Source organism: Mastigoproctus giganteus, chromosome 8, assembly GCF_048544385.1.
Source record: "Mastigoproctus giganteus isolate SK-2022 chromosome 8, ASM4854438v1, whole genome shotgun sequence".
Classification (NCBI taxonomy): Eukaryota; Metazoa; Arthropoda; class Arachnida; order Uropygi; family Thelyphonidae; genus Mastigoproctus; species Mastigoproctus giganteus.
The window spans coordinates 196,474,295-196,498,404 of NC_143582.1; the positions used below are offsets into that span (position 1 = coordinate 196,474,295).

Below are 24,110 nucleotides of genomic sequence, written 5' to 3' on the forward strand. Positions count from 1 at the left end.
CTCAAATGTGTGCGGAAAATGCAAAGGTTTACAAGAAAAAAAAAAAAAATTACCTAAAGTTAATACTAGAGCATCTTTCATTCGATGTGCCGCTCACACCCTAAATCTTGTTGTAAACGACGCCATTATGACTTCCTTTGAAATAGTTCATTTTTTTTCTCATCATCAACCTATCATTGGAACGTGCTTCAAAAATATAACTAATTTAACACTTAAACCTTTGTCTGACACCCGATGGGAAAGTAGAATAGAAGCCAAAACCACTGAGAAACCAAATAGAAGAAATTTACAATGCTTTACCTGAAATCACTGAAGGTGAAAATAGATATGGATACAATCAATGTCAATATAATCATGCTAAATCAATAGTCTTAAAATTAACATTTTATGTTTCTTTATTCAATTATAATTTGGCATGATATTTTAAATAAAATTAATCTGGTAAGTAAAATGCTCCAAAAAAGGAATTTTGCTATACATGAAGCTACAAAATATTACAGAATATTTTAAAGAAAATAGAACAGAGGAAGCATTCCAAAAAATTCTCGATTCAGCTAATCTACTATCATTAGCATCAATGTCAAACAAAATTTCAACATTAATTTTTTCTTTCAAATTATGGACAAAACAATTTTCTCGTTAACTGAAAGGTTTACAAATATGAAAGAACATGTAGAAATATTTAAATATTAAATTAAGTGACATTGATTGTAATGAGTTTGATATGAATGGTTTAGCATTATTTGAATAATTAGATTTAAACTTATATATTAAAGATAATATTACTTTATTTGGAGTATTACAATATATTTTTAAAAACGATTTTACAGATATTTTTCCAAATGTAGCAGTTGCATTAAGAATTTTTCTAACTTTACCAGTTTCAGTTGCCTCAGGTGAATGGAGTTTTTAAAAATTAAAATTAATCAAAAATTATTTACGATCAACAATGTGTCCACAACAAATCTCTAATTTGACAATAATTTCAATAGAAAATGATCATTTGGAACAAATAAACATAAATGAAATAATTAATAAATTCACATTTCTTAAAGCAAGAAAACATAAATTTGTATAATTTTTTAACATTACAATTTTCCTTTTATTTTATTATTGTGATAGAGTACAATTACTGTGATTTAGAATTTAAAGTTTATTTCCAGAATTTCAGAATGATTTTGTCATTAGCATTTTAGCATTAGCATTAGCATTAGTAGAGGCATTTGATGCAAGAAAGCAAACTTATGCAGCATCAGCCAAAAAAAAAAAAAATAAAATAAAATAATAATAATAATAATAATAAATAAATAAATAAATAAAAAATAACCACTTCCACTTCACCCCTCTGTTCGTTTGAAATACCTGTCCAGCTGAGCCTTAAACTTATTTAGGCTATCAACTTCCACGACAAGGGATGAAAGTCTATTCCACCAACCAACCACCCGCTGGCTAAAGGCAAATTTCCTCACGTCTATCCTACATCTGTCTTTTCTCAATTTGAATTTATGCCCTCTCAGGTGATTATTCTGAGCAAGAGGAAGAATCTCATCAGCATTGAGCATGCTCAAACCAATCAAGGCTTTATACACTTTTTTGTCATTTTTGTTTGTTGTTTCATTATATTATATGTGAGATATATTGTAATTATTTTCTTTTTAAATAAATGAATAATAATTATTTACACCTTATTTTATTTTTTAATCTATATATTTTGGGGCGGCAAATTTGATTTCGCTTACTGGCGGCACATAGGGTTTCAGCCACCCTGCTCTTCAGACTCATTTTCAGATAGCTTTTCTATTTCCCCTAGACATTTTTGAATCTGCCTTTGGCTAAGACCACGAGATTACCACATTTTAGTAATGCAATCGAACTACACTGTAAAAATTGTTGAAATACCTTTCCATGTATAACGTTTCACCCAAATTACACTAAAATGGCACAGTGCAGCAATATATATATTCACTCTACAGACCTGAAGTTTGTTTGTTTGTTATTTGATTTTTAGGAGCATTAGCAACTAAGGCCATATTGCTCCGGGGATATGCGGTGGTCATTCCCTGACCTTTCCGCATCCTCCGTATTTGGTGGTCACAGGCTCAAACCCCGGTCTAATCAAGAAGTGTGTGCTACGCACTGCTGCTCCTGCCCACCTGGCTACAGAGGCGCCCAGACCTGAAGTGGAACACACAGACATGCAGACACCTTGGCATGCATTGCAGAAACCATAGAGTGATTCGAATCACAAACGTTTGTCACAAGGTAAATAAATGCAAAAACTTAATTAACTGTATAAAAATTAGCTAATTTTATTGAAATTTTTCAAACAGTCAAATTGCCTGATTGTAAAATTTAGGTATACAGCTAAAATTTTAAAATAAAAATGTGTGCAAAATTATTTGCAATTGTGCATGCTGTAAGTTAATGGAAAGTTAGGAAATGTCATGGACCCACACATCTATAGTTAAAAGGGCTGCAAAACTGAAAAAATTTAGAGTAGATAAACAGTCAAATTGACTGTCGCTGCAGTTCTAGTGTTAAGTAAGTTGATGATTTTGTTTTTATACCATGCTTATATATGTATAATAAAGAGTATTATATATGTATAATATATAGTATAAGTTAATCCTGTCAAAGAAGCTTCAATAAAGAAACAAAAATTCTCAGCTTGGAAATTAATTGCGATAACAAGTATCTTGAAAATAATACACCATCTGTTGGATATAAGTTTATGGCACTGATGAGTCTAATGTATGCATTATAACAGTAATGGCAAAACAATGGCCCAGATGCCATGAGTGGCATGCATAGAAAAATAAATGTCTACCCATAAACAGTAATTCATTCATGTTTTTATTTGAAGATAAAAATGTTTTATATGGCCATCCACATCTAGCAGTGAAAACAGTAATATAATTGTGAGCAAAATTACCCAACAACAAAGTTCTCATTAGAAATTTCCCAGTATTGTTGCCTTTTTATAATATCAGTTAAGACTATTTACTAATTTTAGTCAGGTTTTCTTTTTATTTTTCATTTGGAAAATTAAAATCATTATGCTTTGGCTTTAGCTAATTTTTGGCATGCAGACTGGAAAAAAGTTTGGCATCAATGCACTATAAGATCAAACAAGAATGCAATAAAAAAAAATCAAAATATTAGTGAGCTCTAGAAAGTACACATATAAATTTACATTTTACAAAGTTGCTTCATATATGATTCAAATAATAATAAGTCTGTTAGTCAACAAATTGTTTTGAAATCTTAAAGTATAAGCTGTCATCTCTCATTTGCATTCCTCAAAATCAATAACAGACACAGTTTTTGGTTTTGATTTTTCAAAGCTATTTTTCTGCTACCATCTGTAGCACAAAAATGGCTTTGAAAATCAAAAGAGGAGCTTACACCTGTTGGTTGTTGCTATTAATTGTTGTCTGATTCGGGTTTAAAAAAGCCAAAATTTTCTAAATTCAGATCTAGAAATGGATTTAAATGAAGAATAGATAATAAAGGACATTAATGTATAAAAAATAATAATAACTAAAGGTTTTTTTTTTACATTTTTTATATTTTTCAAATTTGTTTTTTTTTCTAAATTATTATGATTTTCTCCAAATTTGTTTTTTTTTTCTAAATTATTATGATTTTCTCCAAATTTTTATTTTTCCATTTTTAGACTTTTTTCAAATCTTTTATGATTTTTTTAAATTTATGATTTGATTTTTGACATTAATTTCAATCTAATATTGGATAGTGATCAAAATTAATTAGGTACAAACAATAAAGTACAAAATTTTTTTTTATCTAAATTTACAATTTTTAAAAATTACATATAAAACATTAAAAATTACATATTCACTCCAGAGCTGTGAAAAACCTGATTACTTGTTTGTAGAATGTGTGAGCCCACACACATTCTACAAACTTAATAATGAAAGGGCTAGAAAATTGTTATATATGAGAAAGCATGCACTCTGCTACTATGTATAGAGGAAACAGTTTTATTCTTTTGACACACAAGGTTAAAGCATTGAAATAGTAGAACAATGTAAAGACACAAAGCTTACCATAAAAAAAAGATATATATATATATATTATTATTACTGGAAAAAATATGTCCCCAATCATTAAGTTTATTTATCACTTTAAAGCCCATAAATACCTCAGGTTCCCATACAGATGCCTAGTTTCAAAACTTTATAGCTTACAGAATTGAGTCTCTTTTAGCATTAGCATTAGTAGAGGCATATGATGCAAGAAAGCAAGCTTATTCAGCATCAGCCAAAAAAAAAAAAAAAACACACCACTCCCATTTCACCCCTCCGTTCGTTCGAAATACCTGTTCAGTTGAGCCTTAAATTTGTTTAGGCTATCAACTTCAACAACAAATGATGGAAGTCGGTTCCACCAACCAACCACCCGCTGGCCAAAGGCAAATTTCCGCACATCTATCCGACATCCGTCCTTCCTCAATTTGAATTTATGCCTTCTGAGGTGATTATTCTGAGCAAGAGGAAGAATCCCATTGGCATTGAGCATGCTCAAACCATTCAAAGCCTTATACACCTCTATCAGATCACCTCACCGGTGCCTAGTCTCCAGACTCCAGAGTATCTTACTGGATACTCTTCCAGTAAGAATATTTTGTAACTGCAAACAACTTACATTGTGTCAGAACTATTAACTGATATGCACCTAAAAGTCATCCATAAAAACAAAATAGGTGACATAAATCTTTTGTATAATTCCTTAGTGAGGAAAGTTTTGCAGAAATATGCAAAAATATGATTAACCAGTTACTCACATAATATAAAAAAATGTGCACAAAGCATAGCAAACAAAGAGACGCCCGGAGCATGGAACAAAACGTGCATTTGCAAGATAGTTACTAACTACACGATGAGAGGACCATATGCAGATTTGATTGGGAGTCTAGACTTTCTGTTGGTATAGTTGTAAGTAACTATTCTCTGAGATCCTCTGAAAAATGCATGTTGTTTCTTAGCTGTTTTTGAAAGATTGTACTACACTGAATGTAGAAAATATGGGCTAGATTTCAAAGAATTGGTGATGGGAGTTTGTGGTCTATATTAGCAGGATTGCAGGATGTAGTCCCTTTGGATCTTTTCTAGTGGGGAACTGGTGAACAGATACCAGCTAGAGAAAAAATGAGCAACAGAGGAGGGGGAGAGAGAGAATGTGACAGATAAAGAGTGCCATGAAGGGAATAAGAGTTATGGGAAGAGAAAGAGAAATGTGTAAAATGGGAAGTGAGATGGGGGGAGAAGAACAAGGGTTCTAGCTTGTCTTTGAAGGTAAGCCATTAATCTTATAAGCTACTTTTGAAATTAGAGACTGCAAGTGGATTAAAAAGAAAAGATGTTCAAAAAAAGTCACAGCTAATATCATGACTTCCTTTTAATACAAAATATAAAAAATAGAAAGCGTGTGTACCACTGATTTTTTTAACATAATACTTCTTGCCTTATGATGTTCAAAAATTCAGTGGTTTGGCTACAGTGAAATTTCTCTATAATAAAAATTTTTTGTTGGTTCAGGCACTTGATTATAGAGGAGTGCAAAGGTATCTAAAAATATAAGAATCTGAATTTCTTACATTTTAATATATTTAAAGCAAGCTTACCTGCTTGGAGGAGAACCTATGAAATATACGCCACAATTCAGCTATGTCAGTAGCAAAGGTAACATCAGTGTCCAAAACTATTACCTATCAAAAAGTTTATAAGTAGTTTTACTAATAACAAATATTTTATATTCCATTATTTTTATTCAAATAAATAAATACATTACTTACTATTTTTAAATCACATTAAAATAAATTAGTATCAGTTGTGGAAAACAATGCAAGCCTGAGGCTTATGCTGCACCAGGAAAAAAAAAAAAGTTCCCGAGTTACCCTGAGAGAGAGAGTGTCAAAAGTAGAAGGGAATCACCAAGAAAGAGAAGAATGATGATATCCAGCTCAGGACCCTGGGTGTGCCAAGCCCATACTCACCAGATGTGAGCCCCCGGGGTTATTTTCCATCCCCTCTAACAATTTTTCTAACCCCTCCTTAAATTTATTCAAACTACCAGCAGAAATTCATTCCAACAATCACTCTTCAGCTTAAAGAAAATTTTCAAATTTGAAGATGTCATGCTTCCTCTGAGAAAGAGGAAGAATGACATTGGCATTTAGCTTACTCAATCCATTTAAAGCCTTAATCACTTCAATCAGGCTGCATTGCAGGTGCCTAGTTTCCAGGAACTGCAATTTGCAGAACTGAAGTCACTGACCCTTTTGTGCCCTTGGCTAATCTTACTGCTCTTCTTTGCACCTATTCCAATAAATCTACATACTTCCTAAAATGAGGCTTCCAGACCTGCATGCAGTACTCAAGATGCAGCATAACTAATGTATTGTACAATGGTGTAATTACCTCCTTGTCCCTGCTGGCAAAGTTTCTGTATATTATTGACAGAACCCCATCAGCTGTCCCAGCAGCTTGTCTGCACTGCTCAGTGAACTTCAATATGATGCTTTGATGCTTAAGAGCTAACTCAGAGTTAGTCCCAAGCATGGTATTTGCATCATTGTGCATGATTTATTATTAACCACCCTGCAACAACTGCATCAAGTTATGAGACATATGTGATAGATTTCTACCCAAAAACTTGAAGAGAAAGCACCACAAAGTTTAAAAGTCTATAATATGGAAGCAATTAGTTATATGTACTTGAATTTTTTCTTCAGTCAATTGTACTATGTGCACTATATACATGATATTTCATGTATACAGGGTGATTCACTACCAGTGCGACAAACTTGCAGGAGGTGTAGGGGGCACAAAGACGAATCGGAATCACATAGCATTACAGGATACGAAATGCCTTCGTCATGCGGTAGAGGACGTTGAGCGGGAAGTCGCGTGAACAGCGATCCTGCTGGAAGTCAGCATTTGCGAACCGGTTACCGAGGCAGTAGGATGGACGAGTATTCAAACGTTGAACTGGCTGACATGCACCTCGCGTATGGAGCTGCGGACTGTAATGGGCACGCCGCTCTGCGCTTGTACCAGGAACGTTTCCCGCACAGGCATGCTCTTCATCATACGATTTTCGCACGTGTGCACAGAAGGTTACTTGAGACTGGTTGTTTCACGAGAGGTACCATGAATCGAGAGCAAATGACAAAGACGCCAGACAATGAGGAGAATGTCCTACGTCTTGCAGAAGGCAATCCGAGTACGAGTACTCGAGCGATAGGCCAACGATTGAGTATTTCCCAATCCACTGTATGGAGGATACTGTCAACAAACCAAATGAGTTCATACCATCTGCAACGCGTCCAATCATTGGAGCCTGCGGATTATCCACTCCAGAGGACTTTTGCTACTTGGTTTCTTCAACAGAAACGGTTTGCAAATGCTGACTTCCAGCGGGATCGCTGTTCACACGACCTCCCATTCAACATCCTCTACCGCATGATGAAGGCATTTCGCACCCTGCAATGCTATGTGATTCCGATTCGTCTTTGTGCGCCCTACACCTCCTGTTCCGCGACTGCGTGTCCCCGTGTGCTATGTGATTCCGATTCGTCTTTGTGCGCCCTACACCTCCTGTTCCATGACCGCGTGTCCACGACCTCCCATTCAACATCCTCTACCGCATGACGAAGGCATTTCGGACCCTGCAATGCTATGTGATTCCGATTCGTCTTTGTGCGCCCTACACCTCCTGCAAGTTTGTCGCACTGGTAGTGAATCACCCTGTATAGTGCACATAGTATATTATATATACGTGAAATGTCATATTCATGATGCCAGTAGTTAGGTTTTATAAAAGCATAACATATAGCTCTCATAATTATACATATAACTTAGTTGCTCCTGAAATTTTCCTGTTAATTTGATTTTTCACTGGTCAGTAAAAAATCAAATTAACAGGAAATTATTATAATCATTGTAAAATTAAAATATCATGTTTGTAATAATTGCAATATTTTCCTAATTTTGTTTTTTCATATCATTCATCCATTTTTTTGTTAGCTTCATACATCAATGAGTCCTTTATGGCAGCTCAGTTGGCATAATACATCACCTGCCACTCATTTAGAGAGGTCTAGGTTTGATTACTATGTACAACTGGAGGAATTCTTTAGGCCTCACACAAAAAAAAAAAAAAAAAAAAAAAGAGTGAGGCCTAAAGATTCATCTTCTTATGCATTCATTATAAATGGAATAAACAGACAAATAAGAAAGTTTCTCTGAATGATTACTGAATAGTAAAAACTGTATTCTTAGCATGAGAACCAACTTGCTTACATGCTGAATTACATGTAAACAGTGAAGGAAGAGTGTCATGTGATAAGAAAAACAAATCTGCCACTTGTTCCAGATGAATTCAGCCTAAATGAGCTATTTACAATAAAAATAACTACACACAGAAAATTTAGTGAATGCATTACTTCAGTTTCTAAAGCCATGGGTTGCTAAAAAGCAAAATAGTACTATTCTCCTTCATCAGATTTGTTTATTGGTGTTTCTGAAAGAAACCAAAACAAAACTTTTAGCTGCATTTGTTATATTACCACTATGTGCTTACTGCACTCACATTAAGAGACATGCTCTCATTAATATAACTTCCAGTTTTTGGATTCACAAACCATCTTCTAAACACTTAATCAAACTCAGTAAATATTAATACTTCCATGGCCTCTTATTTTTGCTAATTTTATGTTAAAACTCACTTTAATACTACACTGTTAGTGTTCTGTTTTGTACTCTTTTAGTTTCCAGTCAATATAGTGCCTTTAACAGTTGCACATGAATGCATAAGCTCATATAGTTTCATTGTTCAGTGGACCATTTACAGACTAGCATGTGCATTGCAATCAGTGGTCCCTACCAGGAAAAGTTATATTTTTCCTGGTATGGTAAGCATTATTAAATTCTATGATTGTTTAAAACAAATTATCAAAATGGAAAATATTTCCTAACATACCTGAAATAAAATAAATACATTTAGGTAGGCATCTTTCATTTATACTGTATACTCAAGCATAGGTTCTACCACAGATTTCATATTAAAACAAAATTAGTTTTGTGGATTACCAATCAAAACATTACCCATTAAACAGATTTAAAAAAAATATATAAACCAACAATGATAATATGGTGAGAGGGAGAGTAGTGAGTCAGTTCCAACATATCAATGTCTAAATGATAATCACTGGTAGGTAGTCATGGATCCATGCCATATAGCCAATTGACAGATGTATTAACCATCTATCAATTAGATGATTAATCATCTGTTAATCATCTAATGTTAATCCAAAACATCATAATCATAGCTTATATCTTCCAACAATCATTCAACATAGTCCAAATAAGCAGCAATTTGCTGTGCTGATCATCAGATAATGCAATAATTTGTCACTGCTCAAATTCACTTGGATGCATATATTTTCCCTGAATAGCTGCAGAAGAAAATGTAGTCTCTTGACAAGATGCAGATTTCAACTTTTCGTGCACACTAAAATAAGCACAAATGCCTAATATGCAAGCAAGATAACCAAACATCTGGCTCTAGTGTTAGGCCTGGTGTAGCCAAGTGGTCAAGTGGAAAAAAGTACATAACGAAACAGGCCTACGCGCTCTGGATTCATTAAAAATTTATTATAGTTACACACAGAGCATACAAATAAAGAAGAAATATATTAGCTTTCGGCTATATGGTAGCCTTCATCAGAATTAAAAATACATGAATGGCAGTTGGAATGAAGATGTGCACTGCCAGGTGCGTGAGACGCGAGGTTTAATTGTTTGTTGACGTCTGTGGCTGTGACGCATGATGATGTGGCCAGCGCTTGTCCAATGATAGAACTACTGACTCTGTGATCGGGTTGACTTGGCAACCACTGTTCCTGTTCAAGGATTTATCCGAAGATTTTATATTTAACGATTCCAACCAGGTACGTTTTAGGTAATGGTGGGATCTGTCTACCACCACGACATCGCGGTGTGGGTCGATGTCGTGGTGGGTTGTCCAGACATGTTCGGCGATAGCTGAGTGTTCTATATCCGCTAAACGGATCGCTCTTTTGTGCTCCGAGAGATGTTTCTCGAGTCGACGTCCAGTCTCTCCAAAGTAGCAGCTAGTGCAGTCACGGCAAGAGATGCGGTAGACCAAACCGCTCTGCAGAAGGGTGGGGACAGGTGTTTTCACGTTGGAAATGAAAGAACGCAGTTTCTTGCCTGGGAGTTGGATGCACTTTATTCCGTGCGTTTTCAGGATTCTACCGATCTGTTGTGACAGGTTGGGGTAGTATGGGATGAATGCCCTCGTGGATGGCTCGTCACTGTTGGTGTTGTAGCTGGTCGTCACGATGTCACGTGTCTGTAGATCACACCTGTCGAGGACGTCAATGCAATAATGCAATAATTTGTCACTGCTCAAATTCACTTGGATGCATATATTTTCCCTGAATAGCTGTACAAAGTACATTTAAGAAAAAAGTACATTTAAGTGCACCTTGCTTCAAGCCCATGTGAATGGTAAATACAGTTAGTGATTGTAAGAATTCTCAAAATAATTAATTGTGAATTACTCTGCCCTAATGAACATGCCAGAGTATAAATAAGAACATTATAACATCCACTGTCTTTGATTAGTCAGGACAACTATATAAATAAGTGAACAATATTTGCATATTAATGCAAAATATAAATACAATATTCATGCAAATTTTCAAACAGATCTGTGCATTTTTTTCTAGATGGGACAATTTCAAAGCCAATCAATGGACAATATTTTGCATGATTAATTTATCCCATAAATGAGAAGAGATGCAATTAAAATTATGTAAATAAATAAACAAACAAGTAAACAAGCCCAAAAAATAAATAATAATAAATGTTCTTACTTTATTCAAAGTGTCAGGCAGTGCCTTAGGAAGGACCAGCTTCATAAGGCCATACACTCCAGAGTAATGTTTATTAGGAATCCAAGATACTTCTGCTTGCAGATTATCAGCTAAATAAAAACTTACATCCACTGAAAAAAATCAAAAAAAAAAAAAATCAAACAAGTTATAAAGTTTTCATACATTTTTTAATTAAACAACTATTACTCTAAAAAAATGTTTCCTTGTTCTCAGACAGCCATACAGAGTTGGTATTAACAGTAAAGTTTCACAACTTCACTGTTAATACCACCCAGCATTCAACAAAGTGTAAAATGAAAATAGAGAATCTATGCTTGCCAACAGGAAGTGACCAACACAGAATTCCATTGTATCAGAAGAATCAGGGATATACTAATTGCCATAGATGTTAATATTAAAATTGATAAAGAAAACAGAAGAGAAGAATGAATAATGGGAACAGAGGAAATAGAAGAAGAAAAAAAAATTTTTTTTAACTTATTTACTATGTTTTTAACTTATTAACTTATTTACTATATTTTTACTTATTTTTTGCTTGCATCCAGATAACAGTAGTGCCTTGCAAACAAAATACTTGGTACAGTTTCAGCAATACATTCACATAGTTAAAAACCTTAACTTTAATTTAAACATTTTGATATTACTATGCATAACACTATTCTCTTCTTTCATTTAATATTACTAATATGGACAACACACAGGGGTCTGCAAAGCAGACCAAAAGTGTGGGAGTGAGGAACAGAAAGAGCCATAGTGCTGAAATTATTTTTATTATTTTACCATAGTAAAATTAACAGTAATAACAATGGTAAGAACATATTTCTGAAAGTGTGCTTCACACTTCTAAAGTAGTTAATCCTTATTAAGAGTTGTACCAGAGCTGGTCCTTGGGGGGGGGGGGGGGAATACAACATAGGTGATGCATCCACGCCATAGATTGAAAAGAGATCCAAATCCCAACAAGGGTGGGGGGGAGCCCTCTCAATCCAGAGGAGAACTCCTCCTTGTTGTCTTTTGTCCCGAACAATAATTCTCTCGCCCTGGTACTCCTGAACTCTATGATTGCTTCCTGAATGCTTCCCATTTACAACTTGCTGTTGGTAACATCATCAGTACACTGTGGTTGCTACCACTCAATAGGTCTTTTATCTGCAGATTCTTAATGCATGTAGAATCACTGTTAATAATCAGATCAAGAATATTGCTTCCCTTTGTTGCATCTCTACTATACTCCTGTAGAAAACTGTCATCCAATAAATCCACAAAAGTCTTACTAATGTGTGAATGATCAACCCACAAGTTCCTGTCAATATCTAGAAAGTTAAAATCTCCCATTATAAGGCATACTAATTTACTGGCTCACTCTATTTCTCTGTATAGCTGTTTGTTATGCTTATGACAGTCACTAAGCCTATAATACACTTCTACTCTCATTTTCATTTTACCAGTGCTTATATTGCACAAAACTGACTCAATACTGCACTAGTCACGCATGTATACTAGATGCATTGCCTTAGACTTAATCTGTTTCTTAATTAAGAGCATAACCCCTCCCTCCTATTCTGTCTGTCTGTCCTCCATGTATCAGAGCTATTGTGAGTCCCTGCTTACCTGGCCTTCCCACATCCAGGAACGAAACTCGGGGCCAATGGTGCTCCATGGACCCCCCTAGGATAAATGACCAGATGAACAACATAACCTAACACTATACTACACCAACCACAAAATACACACCTTATCCGGCTTTCGCAGAGTTTTAAATGCATCCAAAAGTTACAATGTGAAGTTCGGGGAGCCCTTGGTAAACATTAGACAGGTGTATAGAGAGGACATCTATGTCCTCTCTATACACATTGTACTCCTCATATTCAAATTTTGCATGACACTATGCCTCTGATATCCCTACAATGTCTGTATTTGATGACTTAATCAGTACTTGAAATTCATCAAATTTATTTACTATGCTCCTAGCATTAGCATACATTTACTTGCTCCATGCTGACCGACAGCAAGGCTTGAAATCTCTGACACCTTCTTTCCAAGCTACTCCATTTTCCAATTGAAGCGATACAAGAATCATTTTCACCTCTGCCTGTGGCTCTAGTTAATCCATTAGTCTGTGAATCTTCCCAAGATAGCAGTATTCCGACACACCTAACACTACGTCAATAGCATCCACAAATATCCTTACACGCCTTCTATTTAAGTGAATCCCATCAATTCAATTTAAGTGAATCCCATTCCAGCCCACTTGTTCCTACCATGTAAATAGAGACAGTACACAGCAGACTCTCGATTTAAGGGAACTGAAAATTAACCGGGACACTTCACAACTCCAAAGTAAAAAAAAAAATATATATATATATATATATATATATATTCCCTATAAATCATAAAATTGAAGTAATAAATAGAATAGGTATAAACAGATGTTTTGCAAGTCATAAATGAACGACAAAAAGTGGCGTTATAAGTTGCGATTGGGAGATGAACATACCTATTATCCTGTAACCCCCACCGCTCAAATAAACAACAAAAATAGAACAAATGTTTAGTCAGTTTTAGTGCATAGCGTGGATTGTCCGTTTTAGTGCATAGCACAAATTTCATTTCAGTATTTGTCAAGAGTGTCGAAATTTTTTTATTGTAAATATTTTTTGTTTAGAAATCGTGAAAGTGATGGGTAAATGCAAAAGAGTTGTTTTCAATTGAACAAAAGCTTGAAAATATTCAAAAGCTTGAAAACGGTGCATCCGTTAAATCTTTACTGAACCATTATAATGTTCATGACCAAACCATATGTGCATTATAAAAAATAAAGCGAAGCTATTGGATTTAAAATCGACATCGTAAAAAATAAAGAAAGCATTCTATTGGACACGCATGTAGTAGAGTCATATTTTTTTTTTTTTTTCGTTTTTTATCTATCGTCATATTTTTTGGGTACATTGCTGAACAATTTTTGATCTTTTTGGATTAACCAGGAATTTGATTATCCGGGATTTTATTTTTACCATTTATCCCAGAAAATTGAGAATGTACTTTGGATTTTTATTATTTTTAAACACTTTTATTAAAATGTGTACACAAACTGGTAATATTCTTTAATTTCTCGCCCGGAGATTTGTTTTAGTTTTGTAGTCAGTTAGTATTATCACCTATCAAAATGTAAGTGCACTCACAGAGTTTCCTGAACTCGAGTTTCATAAGATGAAAAGATAGTCTAAAACAGAACTATGATGCTGAATACATCCTACGGCATTCTGAAAATGATAAGCACAATGGGACGGACCCCTCTTGTAATGTTTATCAAGTGGTGTTCAGAGAGTGAATAAACAGTTACCAGACAGAGTACAGTGTCTATTTTCACTTCACTCCAAAGCATGCAGTTTGGTTAAATTTATGGTTTTGACATTCATTTGCGATTTTCACAACAACATGAGGACATGGACTTTGTCCCTGGCCATGAATAAAAATGTTGTAATCCGTTTGTATGTATCTGTTACATTCAGATACATACAAACAGATAAAATGCCCACTAAAAACAGTGGGTATTTTGGAATTAACCCTAATTTATTTTTATTATTAAATTTCAGTCTAAAAATTGAATTAAAAAATGCAATCGAAGAAGAAGTTATCCAGTGTCCAGAATCGTAAACGTAAGGTCACAAAAGATGCTGATATTCAAAAACAAGGTGGTGCACTAACTCATTTCATTAAAAAAAGTGAAGAATACTGTGGACTTAGACTGTATCCAACTTGACACATCATCAGAACCAATTGTTGACAAAGAGACATTCAACCCAAGTTCATCAGCCAGATTAAATGAGAATATTATGACTTATCAAGACCATGAGGAATTAATTAGTGGTCCAGATCTTGAGGTAATTAAAAATTCTTTAAATCATGACATGGAAAATCTCTTAAGTGAAGAATCGTTTTGAGATAATTCGGAGCAAGACATTGTTATAAATGAAAAATCATTAGTTAATGTAAATTTAGAAGACCCAGTAAAATCAAATATTGATGACAAATTACGAATAATTTTATCCGAAATGGGACCTATTCAAAAGAAAAATTTAATATATCCGAGAGATACAAATGGATGTAAATTTAGTGATATATATTATAATAGAAAAATGGAAAATGGAGAGTTGGTAACACGGGCATGGCTTATTCATTCGTTAACCGCAAAATTCTGTTTTCTGTTTTTGTTGTAAGCTTTTTATACCTGCTGAGGGTAGTTGCCTCATAAAAGGATATGATGACTGGGGAAACATATCCAAAACTTTACATAAACACGAGAACAGTATGACTCACATGAAAAATAAAACAACTGTTGACTTTCAAACACAAAACAAGTACGAAATGGAAAAAAACATTGGTCAAATGTTTTAGAAAAACTGATTGAAATAGTAAAAACTTCTTTGGTGGCCAACATTTAGCATTTCGAAGATCATCAGATACATTATATCAAAAGAATAATGGAAAATTTTTAAAAGTAAGTCATACTGTTTGCTAAGTTTATGGAAACCATGTAGAAAGAGCTCTATGGCAAAAAGATTGCATTCACTATTTAAGTAGAGACAGTCAAAATGAAATATTGCAAATTTTAAGCAATGGAATAAGGGATAAAATTTTATTATCAATTTGAAAGGCTAAATAATATTCAATGACCTTGGACTGCACACCTGATGCAAGTAAAACAGAACAGATGAGTATATGTTTTGTTTGCTGCACCGATGGAAAAATCGAAATCAAGGGAAAACTTTTCAGGTTTTGTGGAAGTTGATGACTCTACAGGCTATGGTTTATATGTTTTGTTTGCTGCACCGATGGAAAAATCGAAATCAAGGGAAAACTTTTCAGGTTTTGTGGAAGTTGATGACTCTACAGGCTATGGTTTATACGAAACCATAATTAAGCTATTGGAAAAATGGAACATTCCAATTGAGGGTATAAGGGGTCAAGGGTATGACAATGGGGCGAATATGAAAGGGAAAAGAAATGGGCTTCAAAGTATGCTCTTAAACACAAATCCTCGTGCCTTTTACATCGCCTGTGCTGCTGATACTTTAAATTTAAGAATAAATGATGCAGTAAAAGTCAATGCAGAGACAATTAGTTTTTTTGCAATTGTGCAAGAATTATATAATTTCTTTTCATCTACTCTGAAGTGATGGAGAATTCTTTTAAAGAACATCTCACATTTAACATTATAGCAGCTTTCAGACACCCGATGGGAAAGTAGAATTGAAGCAATCCGGTCTCTACAATATCAACTAGGAGAAATTTATGATGCACTCTATGAAATTATGGACCATGACAACTTCAATAAAGAAATACAACATGAAGCACAAAGTTTATGTGTTAAAATAAAAGATTATAAATTTATTTGCTCCTTGATAATTTGGCATGATATGCTTAATAGAATAAATCCTGTCAGCAAGCAACTTCAAGATAAAAATATGAACATTGCACTTGTCTTAGAATCTGTCAGCTATTTAAAAACATTTGTATTAAAATATCGATCAGATTCAAATTACAGGGATCTTCTTGAAACGGCAAAAAAAACTTAGTGAAGATGTGGATGGAGAACCAGAATTTAAATCTATAGTTGAAGTTCGCCAAAGAAAAAAAAACACATCAATTTCAGTATGAACATCATGATGAATCACCGCAAATGCCAGAAGATAGATTCAGAGTTAATGTTTTTTATATGCTTTTGGATACTGCTTGGGCATCGTTGAATGAACGTTTTGAACAACTGGAAATCCATAGTGAGCATTTCAGTTTCTTACATAATTTCTCAGAAACTGATAATGAAAATCTAAGAAAAAACTGTGATGATTTGGAGAATCTTTTAAATCATGGTGACAACAAAGATATAAATGGTACAGAACTCTATGACAAAATATTTACTTATAAAGACATTTTCAGTAAAGATAAATTAAAAATTCAAAACCCTTTTGATGTTCTTCAGTTACTGTATCTAATAATTTATCCTTTACTAACTTAACGATTGTTTTAAGAATATTATTGATCATTCCTGTTAGTGTAGAAAGCAGTGAAGGTTCATTTTCTAAATTAAATTTAATTAAGACATTTTTACGACGAGTATTTCACAAGGGAGGCTTGTAAACCTTGCACTAATATAGCGATTGAAAATGATGCATGTGCTGAATTAGATGTAAAGGAAATTATTTCTAATTTTGTAAATATGAAATCAAGATAAATAAAAATTTTGTGAATAAACTTGTTTCAAATAAAATTTCATATTTATTTATTCTAATATTCTGTTCATGTTACACTAAAACATGGAATGTATCTTTTTCGATGTTTTTTTTTTTTTTTTTTTTGTAATGGAGTGCTCACAGCTATTTTGCAGATGGGTACTGAATAACCTAGCGCCAGCCCTGCTGGGAGGAATTAGTAAAATGAATGAAGATGGAATTTTCACTATTATAAAGAACGGAACTAGGGATCATAATTTAAAATTACAGGAGTTGAGGTTTAGATTAGATTTCAGGAAGTTTTATTTTAGCCAGCGAGTCATTGATTTCTTGAACAAGTTTTCCTCACAGGTAGTCAAAAGGCTGACAGTTTGAATAAATTTAAAAGTCAACTGGATAGTTACCTCTGTGAGGAGGGAAGCATATATAATTTACATTTTCTTATCTACTTGGGTTTTTTTTTTTGTTTATTTGCCAGTGTAGAAAAAGCCTGTGGCTTCCTCACACTATATGACAAATACTATTACTATTCCCTCCTATCTATCTGGTCAGAACTGCAGACACTGTCAAATTTAATCCTGCTAAAATAAGTGCCCATTTTTCAGCACTTTAAGGACCTGACCCTGGGCATAATTTGCTCTCTTTTAATTTTCTGAACATATAAGCAAATTGAAATATAAATAAAGTCTGGAAGTCCCCATTGCACCAGTGGCCCAGGACTGCGGTATTTCCAATCCTACTTATATGAGAACTTGCTAAAATGCTATATATTTGTAATGAAAAATAGTAGAAATTAATACCACTGCAATTAACAAAATGTAAAACTATAAACATGAAAAAGAAATATTGCAGAGTTGTATAAATAATTTTATTTAAATTCCTTTGAATGCAGTGTGGGCCAAAGATTAAACCTCAGAGTCATTAAAGTTTTTATCAACTACTCCAAAACACTTTGAAGTCTCAACAATTATTTTATAACATGGGTAAGGTTGTAAGAAGATGGAGTGATTACTGATTGATATTCAAGAACATGATTAACAATCCACTGATAAACAGACTTTTTAGTACTTCCACTTAACAACAATTAAATCTATTATTACAATAAAATTGATATTAAATATATTTAATTTATATAATACAATTTAATTTTAATTAAATTAATTTTAAAAGTACACTTGGCACAGGCAGATCTTTCTTGTTCCAAGGGTCATCTATTCTTGTTCTGCCACTGCTCCCCTCCTGTCTCTCATTTAGCTGATTAATTTTGTTGAATAGTATTAGTTTAATTATTTATTTGTTATTGACTTTCTATGCAGCATTATTTTGCTTACTCTTTATTTTGCATATTTGCATTTAGTTTGGTTTAGTCAATTCAACACTAAAGTCAAAATTTAAATGTTGTAGTTTCATTTGCTTAACAAAACAAAGTCATAAACATGAAAAATTTTGGCTGTAGAGGGCTTCATTCCTCAGTTTGGTCTTTCAGAGGCCATATGAAGGGCAGGGAGTAGTGAGCCACCACCACCTTTCAGGCCACCACCTTTCAGAAGCTCGCTACTGAAACATGACCTTTGGGGATCTCTAGTCACTTTTATTTTGTTACTATTCTTGTATGAGGCGTCTTCATTCACTTGTAGGACATTCTTGTATAGTCTTCCTGCGTAATTACATGCAGCAGTAGACAGGCCATAATTCGGTGTTAGTTGCTTTCCGTGGCAAAGATAAAAATCTAATACTGTATGTCATAACTGATATTCCTTATTTTTTTACTTATTTTTACTTTTTATTTGCATACATGTAACGGCAGTTCCATGCAAACAAAATACTTGCTGTAGTTTCAGTAACATAATCACAAGATAATTATGTCATGATTTGCCCTTTTTTTTAAATTAATATTCTGAATGAACAGTTTTAGTAATTATAATTGTTACTTAAAAAATCCTTGAAAAATAAATAAAGACATGAAAATATAATAAAGAATATACACATTACAGTCCTGCACTGGGTCAAGTTTTCAGAAATTTTGCAGTTCACAGGTAGAGTTTGGTTCCAGCTTTTCAATGTAAATAATTTAATAAAATAATACCAAAAATTAATATATTAACTTATAAAGTAACTGTTTTATTAGTTTTTCTATGTAACATTATTTACTAAATTATCAGGAATATTTTTTTTTTTTTTTTTTTTGTTTGTGGTTTTAATTACACACAATGCAATGCCACTACAGATATCTCCATAAATTGAACACATTCGAAAAGATGTGATTAATTTTCTAGATTTAAAATTATTTTTTTAACCCTCAGCCTCAATATTGTTTTGCCAGATGTGAAAATACAATGAAAACCAATACTTGCAGATGTCCTTTTTTCAATTTCTAAATTATCTCTGATTATGATGGCTGGTTGTTGTAGGGTTTTAGGCACATCAGCAACTTATACCATATTGTGCTGTATATAATATGTCTGCAAATTGTGTGTTCTGTGGTCAATTTAAAAATGGGATTCAAACCCAAGTCTTTTCCACCTTGATGTTAGAGGATGACAATGATATCAACTGTGCTACCCACAAAGGCTATGAGTTGTTGTTATTTGGTTTTTTTTTTTAGGAGCATTAGCAACTAAGACCATATTGCTCCAGGGATATGCGGTGGTCATTCCCTGACCTTTCCGCATTCTCCGTATTTGGTGGTCACGGGCTTGAACCCCGATCTAATCAAGAAGCAGGTGCTACACACTGCTGCTCCTGCCCACCTGGCTACGGAGGCACCCGCTACCTACAAAGACTATGAATATAATGTTACTGTTATATTATATTGCTTCTTATTATAAACTTTGTACTCAGTGCTTCAGAATTAGAAATCAAATATCAAAAATAAAAATGAAATCTTTCAGCACAAAACTAAAAAAAGAACATTATTATTCAAAATTACTGTATAATTTAAGTAGCTTATCATAATACATACAAAATCATCTGCATTTTCATTTTTTTACTCTCTGAATTTAATTCTTGCCATCCCTGATGAGAGAGTGCAGTAAGCAAAAGAGTTTTCTGCATCTGGATTTCTCATCCAAGGAAGAAGAGTACAGATGAACCCTGAAACCACTGATGTCCTGTTCGGGGCCAACTCAAGGGTATATGGCACCCCTAGGTCAAGCCTCATTGACTAATAGCACCCTCCTTCTGCGGATGTGAAGATTTTCATTTTTTTGAATGATTAATTTTATTAATTTGCACCAAGGTTTAGTGCATTTAGTGCAATTTAGGAATTGGTGCCCCTAGGCCAGTGCCTACTCGGCCTTACCCTAAAGCTGGCTCTGATCCTGTTGCCACATAGCAACTTACTAAAAATTTGAAAATTATATTATGAATATATGTTTCATTCTTTTTTTTCAAATTTATATATTTTTTGTGATTTTATGTATTATATATAATACAACAGAATGTTGATTGATATATTTTAATTTAAATCTATTATATTATTACTGATGTGTAGAAAATTTAATACTATACAGATTGTACAAATCGTAATCAAATCTTTTAAACAAAATCCATCACCTCTTATAGTAAAAAAATAAAAAATCTTAATTTTTTATTCTTTTTTTTTTATTTATTTATTTATTTAATTTTTGCTGGTTGCACATTGGGTAGCAGGTACAAACAGGTTTGGGTGCTGTTCTGGGTACAGCCAGTGCAAGTTGGGTGTGGATCTAACACAGTGGACCTGAGCAAGACTCTAATATACATACATATATACAGGGTGTCCCAGGAGGAAAGGTCAATCCAGGAGGTGAAAGGATAGGCCATTTTAAGCAAAAAAAGTTCATATAAATGTGTGCCCTATCCTGAATGGTTTCTGAGATAGAGGCATTTGAATATTTATTTTTCTTTTCAAGTGACAAATTTGGAACAGTTTATAATAAATTTTCAAAAATGCCACCATCGACTTCAATGCACTTTTCTACACTCATGAGAACATGGCATGTTGCTTGTCTAAGTGTATCTTCATGTTCCTTTATATGGGCAACAGCGTCCATTATGCGAGCTGGCAGATTATCTCTTGTATCCACCTTTCTTCTGTACACTTCACTCCTCATCCAACCCCATAAACAAAAATCTAATGAGGTAGGTCTGAAGATCGTGGTGGCCAGTTAATGGCACCACCATGAGCAATCCAACGATTAGGAAAAATTTGGTCCAGATGTTGCTTCACACGTCTGGTAGAATGGGAAGGGGCCCCATCATGTTGAAAGTACATAGCACACCTTGTGGCCAAAGGAACGTCCTCTAGTTGTTCACCTAATGTATTTTGCAAAAATTGAAGGTAATTGTGTCCTGTCATTCAATGTTCTAAAATAATGGGACCTATCAACAGGTTATCGATCATACCACACCACACATTGATTGAGAAACAAACTTGGAAATTTGTTTCCACTGTACCATGTTGATTCTCACGCGACCATCAATGAGTGTTATGTGTGTTGTTGATTCCATTCCGGGTAAACGTGGCTTCATCAGTAAATAGTATTGATGGAGCACTTCACAATTGGCATTTAATCAATGACAAAATTCAAGATGCATGCCACTGTCCCCTATGTGAAGATTTTGCATATGCTGTGGGTGAAATGGGTACAAGCTCTCTTCATGTAGTGTTCGCCATACACGTGTTCATGAAACACTGAGAGGGGCAGAAAGTCTTCGCATGCTAATTGTAGGACCATGTTCAGAATGTGTTCCCGTTTATGCACATTTTCTTGACGTCCTCGTTCAGATGAAACATGAGCACTGGGAAGCATACCATTTTCACGCAATGTGTTGAAAACTTTGGAAAACACTCTACGATCCGGAATTCGACGTGTAGGAAAGCACCGATGGTATTCTTCAACAGCAGCAGGGGCACTACCATCGCAGAAGCCATAAACATACAGCATATCTGCATATTTGGCATTGGTAAAAATGTGTGGCATTTTTAGCAAACACTTCTACAATTAGAACTGACAACTGACACTACTCACTGATTCACTTCTACAGTCACAACAATCAACTGATAACTGGCAACTGACAATCAAATGGCACAGTCTGATGGGAGGGAAGGAAAATATTGCACACAAATTTCAAAACAAATGTACATTAAAGTAGCTCTATCTTGGAAACCATTCGGGATAGAGCACATGTTTATATGAACTTTTTTGCTTAAAATGACTTATCCTTTCACATGCTGGAATATTGACCTTTCCTCCTGGGACACTCTGTATGTATATATATATATATAGGCCACAGCTATTTATAAAATTTTCATTTGCTTGCAGTTGAATAAATGTTGCCCACTCCTGATCTACAGGTTTTGAACCTGAAACTCTTCTCTTTTGTTATGATAATAATAATAACAACAGAGATTTTATAATTATACAAAATATAATACATAAATTCATTTGAAGAGTTATAAAAACAACCATTTTGTATAATTCTTCAAATTCTCTTAATAATTAGTTGAAAATAAACATATCACTTAGGCAATTTCTATAAAAACAATCAAAAATAATTTAAAAAAAAATCAATACACACCTCCAGGAACTCCCCATGTACTGAAAAGAGTCTGCAAAATGAGCTGTGCTACTGAATCAGATATGAAATGGAAATGAAGAGGATTTTTTCGAAAAAATAAGATACTTTTGATGAGGGTAACAACAGAGCGACTAGAATTATATCCAGCACAAACAATAGCAATGTGAATCACTTCACATTTTGGCACTTCTGGTTCTTTGTTTTGGCAGATCACTGATTTCTGACTAACTGTTGAGAGGTCATCCGTCTCCTTAGCAATAACTGAGCTGCTATCATTTTGAAGATTTTCAGCCATAATATTAAGTAACTGATTCTGAGAAATACTGTAAAGAAAGAAAAGTACATAACATGTTAGTATATAGAACACAAAACATATCCTTTAATACAGTATTATTCAAAATGTATTTAAAACTTCGAGACTACTAAGTCTATGTTTTCAAATTAGTCTTTCACACACTACCTCTAAATCAAAGCAGTATTGTGCACATGTGAACTAGGGCTTGCATAAAACTGAGAAATTTCAAAACTGAGTTTAACCGAAGTTTACTCTTAAAACTGGTTTTAAAACTGATTTTCCCAGACTTAGGGAAAATAATTAAAAGCTTATAACACAGGTATTTATTTTATCTTGGCTAGATTGTATAAATCGTAATCAAATCTTTTAAACAAAATCTATCACCTCTTATAGTAAAAAAAATAAAAAAATTAAAATGCTCCAAAAAAGTAACCAGCTTGAGATTATACAAAATTACAAATTGTATTCAAATCCTTTGAATAAAAACTATCTTCTCGTATAGTAAACAAAAAAATAATAATAATAATAATAATAATAAATAACTAAAAATAACTAAAAATAATGTGAAAAAAAACAGCTTGGGGAAATTACGTTACTTTTTATTGCTCAGCTTTTTTCTGAAAATGATCCTTTAAAAAAAACAGTATATTAATCATTTTCCTGATAGACTTGACCTTATTTTTGTGTTAAAGAGACCAGTGATCAAAAACACTCTCTCAGATTGGACACTTGTTGGTTTAATGGTCAGCAGTGCTCTATAAACTTTCTCCAGCTTTTCACTTCTACTGCTAGTTGCCTCCAAAATTTTAAATTCTTTGCTGATTTCCAATTCACTCAGATATTTTGAAGGCTCTTCAGTTAATCTCTTTATTATACCATCATACTCTCGCATGAGTGTATTTCCAACATCAGAACTAGACGAGTCTGTTTTATTCTAAAAGAACAGTTTCTTAATTCAATGCTAAGACTCCTTCGGAATGTTTTGCAAATAATCTCGGATAAATCTCTTCAGCATGCTTTTTCAAAACTTGCTTACTTGGAAAATCAAAAGTTCTTGAACCTGAACCTTCTTTGC

The 24,110-nt window shown here is 33.7% G+C and overlaps 1 protein-coding gene across 1 annotated transcript in view; it reads right to left on the reverse strand.

Annotated features, from left to right (window-relative positions):
* The window catches only part of LOC150082146 (xylosyl- and glucuronyltransferase LARGE1-like), a 137,060-nt gene that overhangs the window by 81,798 nt on the left and 31,152 nt on the right, over nucleotides 1–24,110 (reverse strand). Inside the window, exons 4-6 of the mRNA XM_090380011.1 lie at nucleotides 22,741–23,063; nucleotides 10,925–11,055; nucleotides 5,645–5,728 (exon numbers count right to left, since the gene is read on the reverse strand). Of these exons, the coding sequence (XP_090236137.1) occupies nucleotides 5,645–5,728; nucleotides 10,925–11,055; nucleotides 22,741–23,063 (538 nt within the window). The remainder of the gene's footprint in view (nucleotides 1–5,644; nucleotides 5,729–10,924; nucleotides 11,056–22,740; nucleotides 23,064–24,110) is intronic.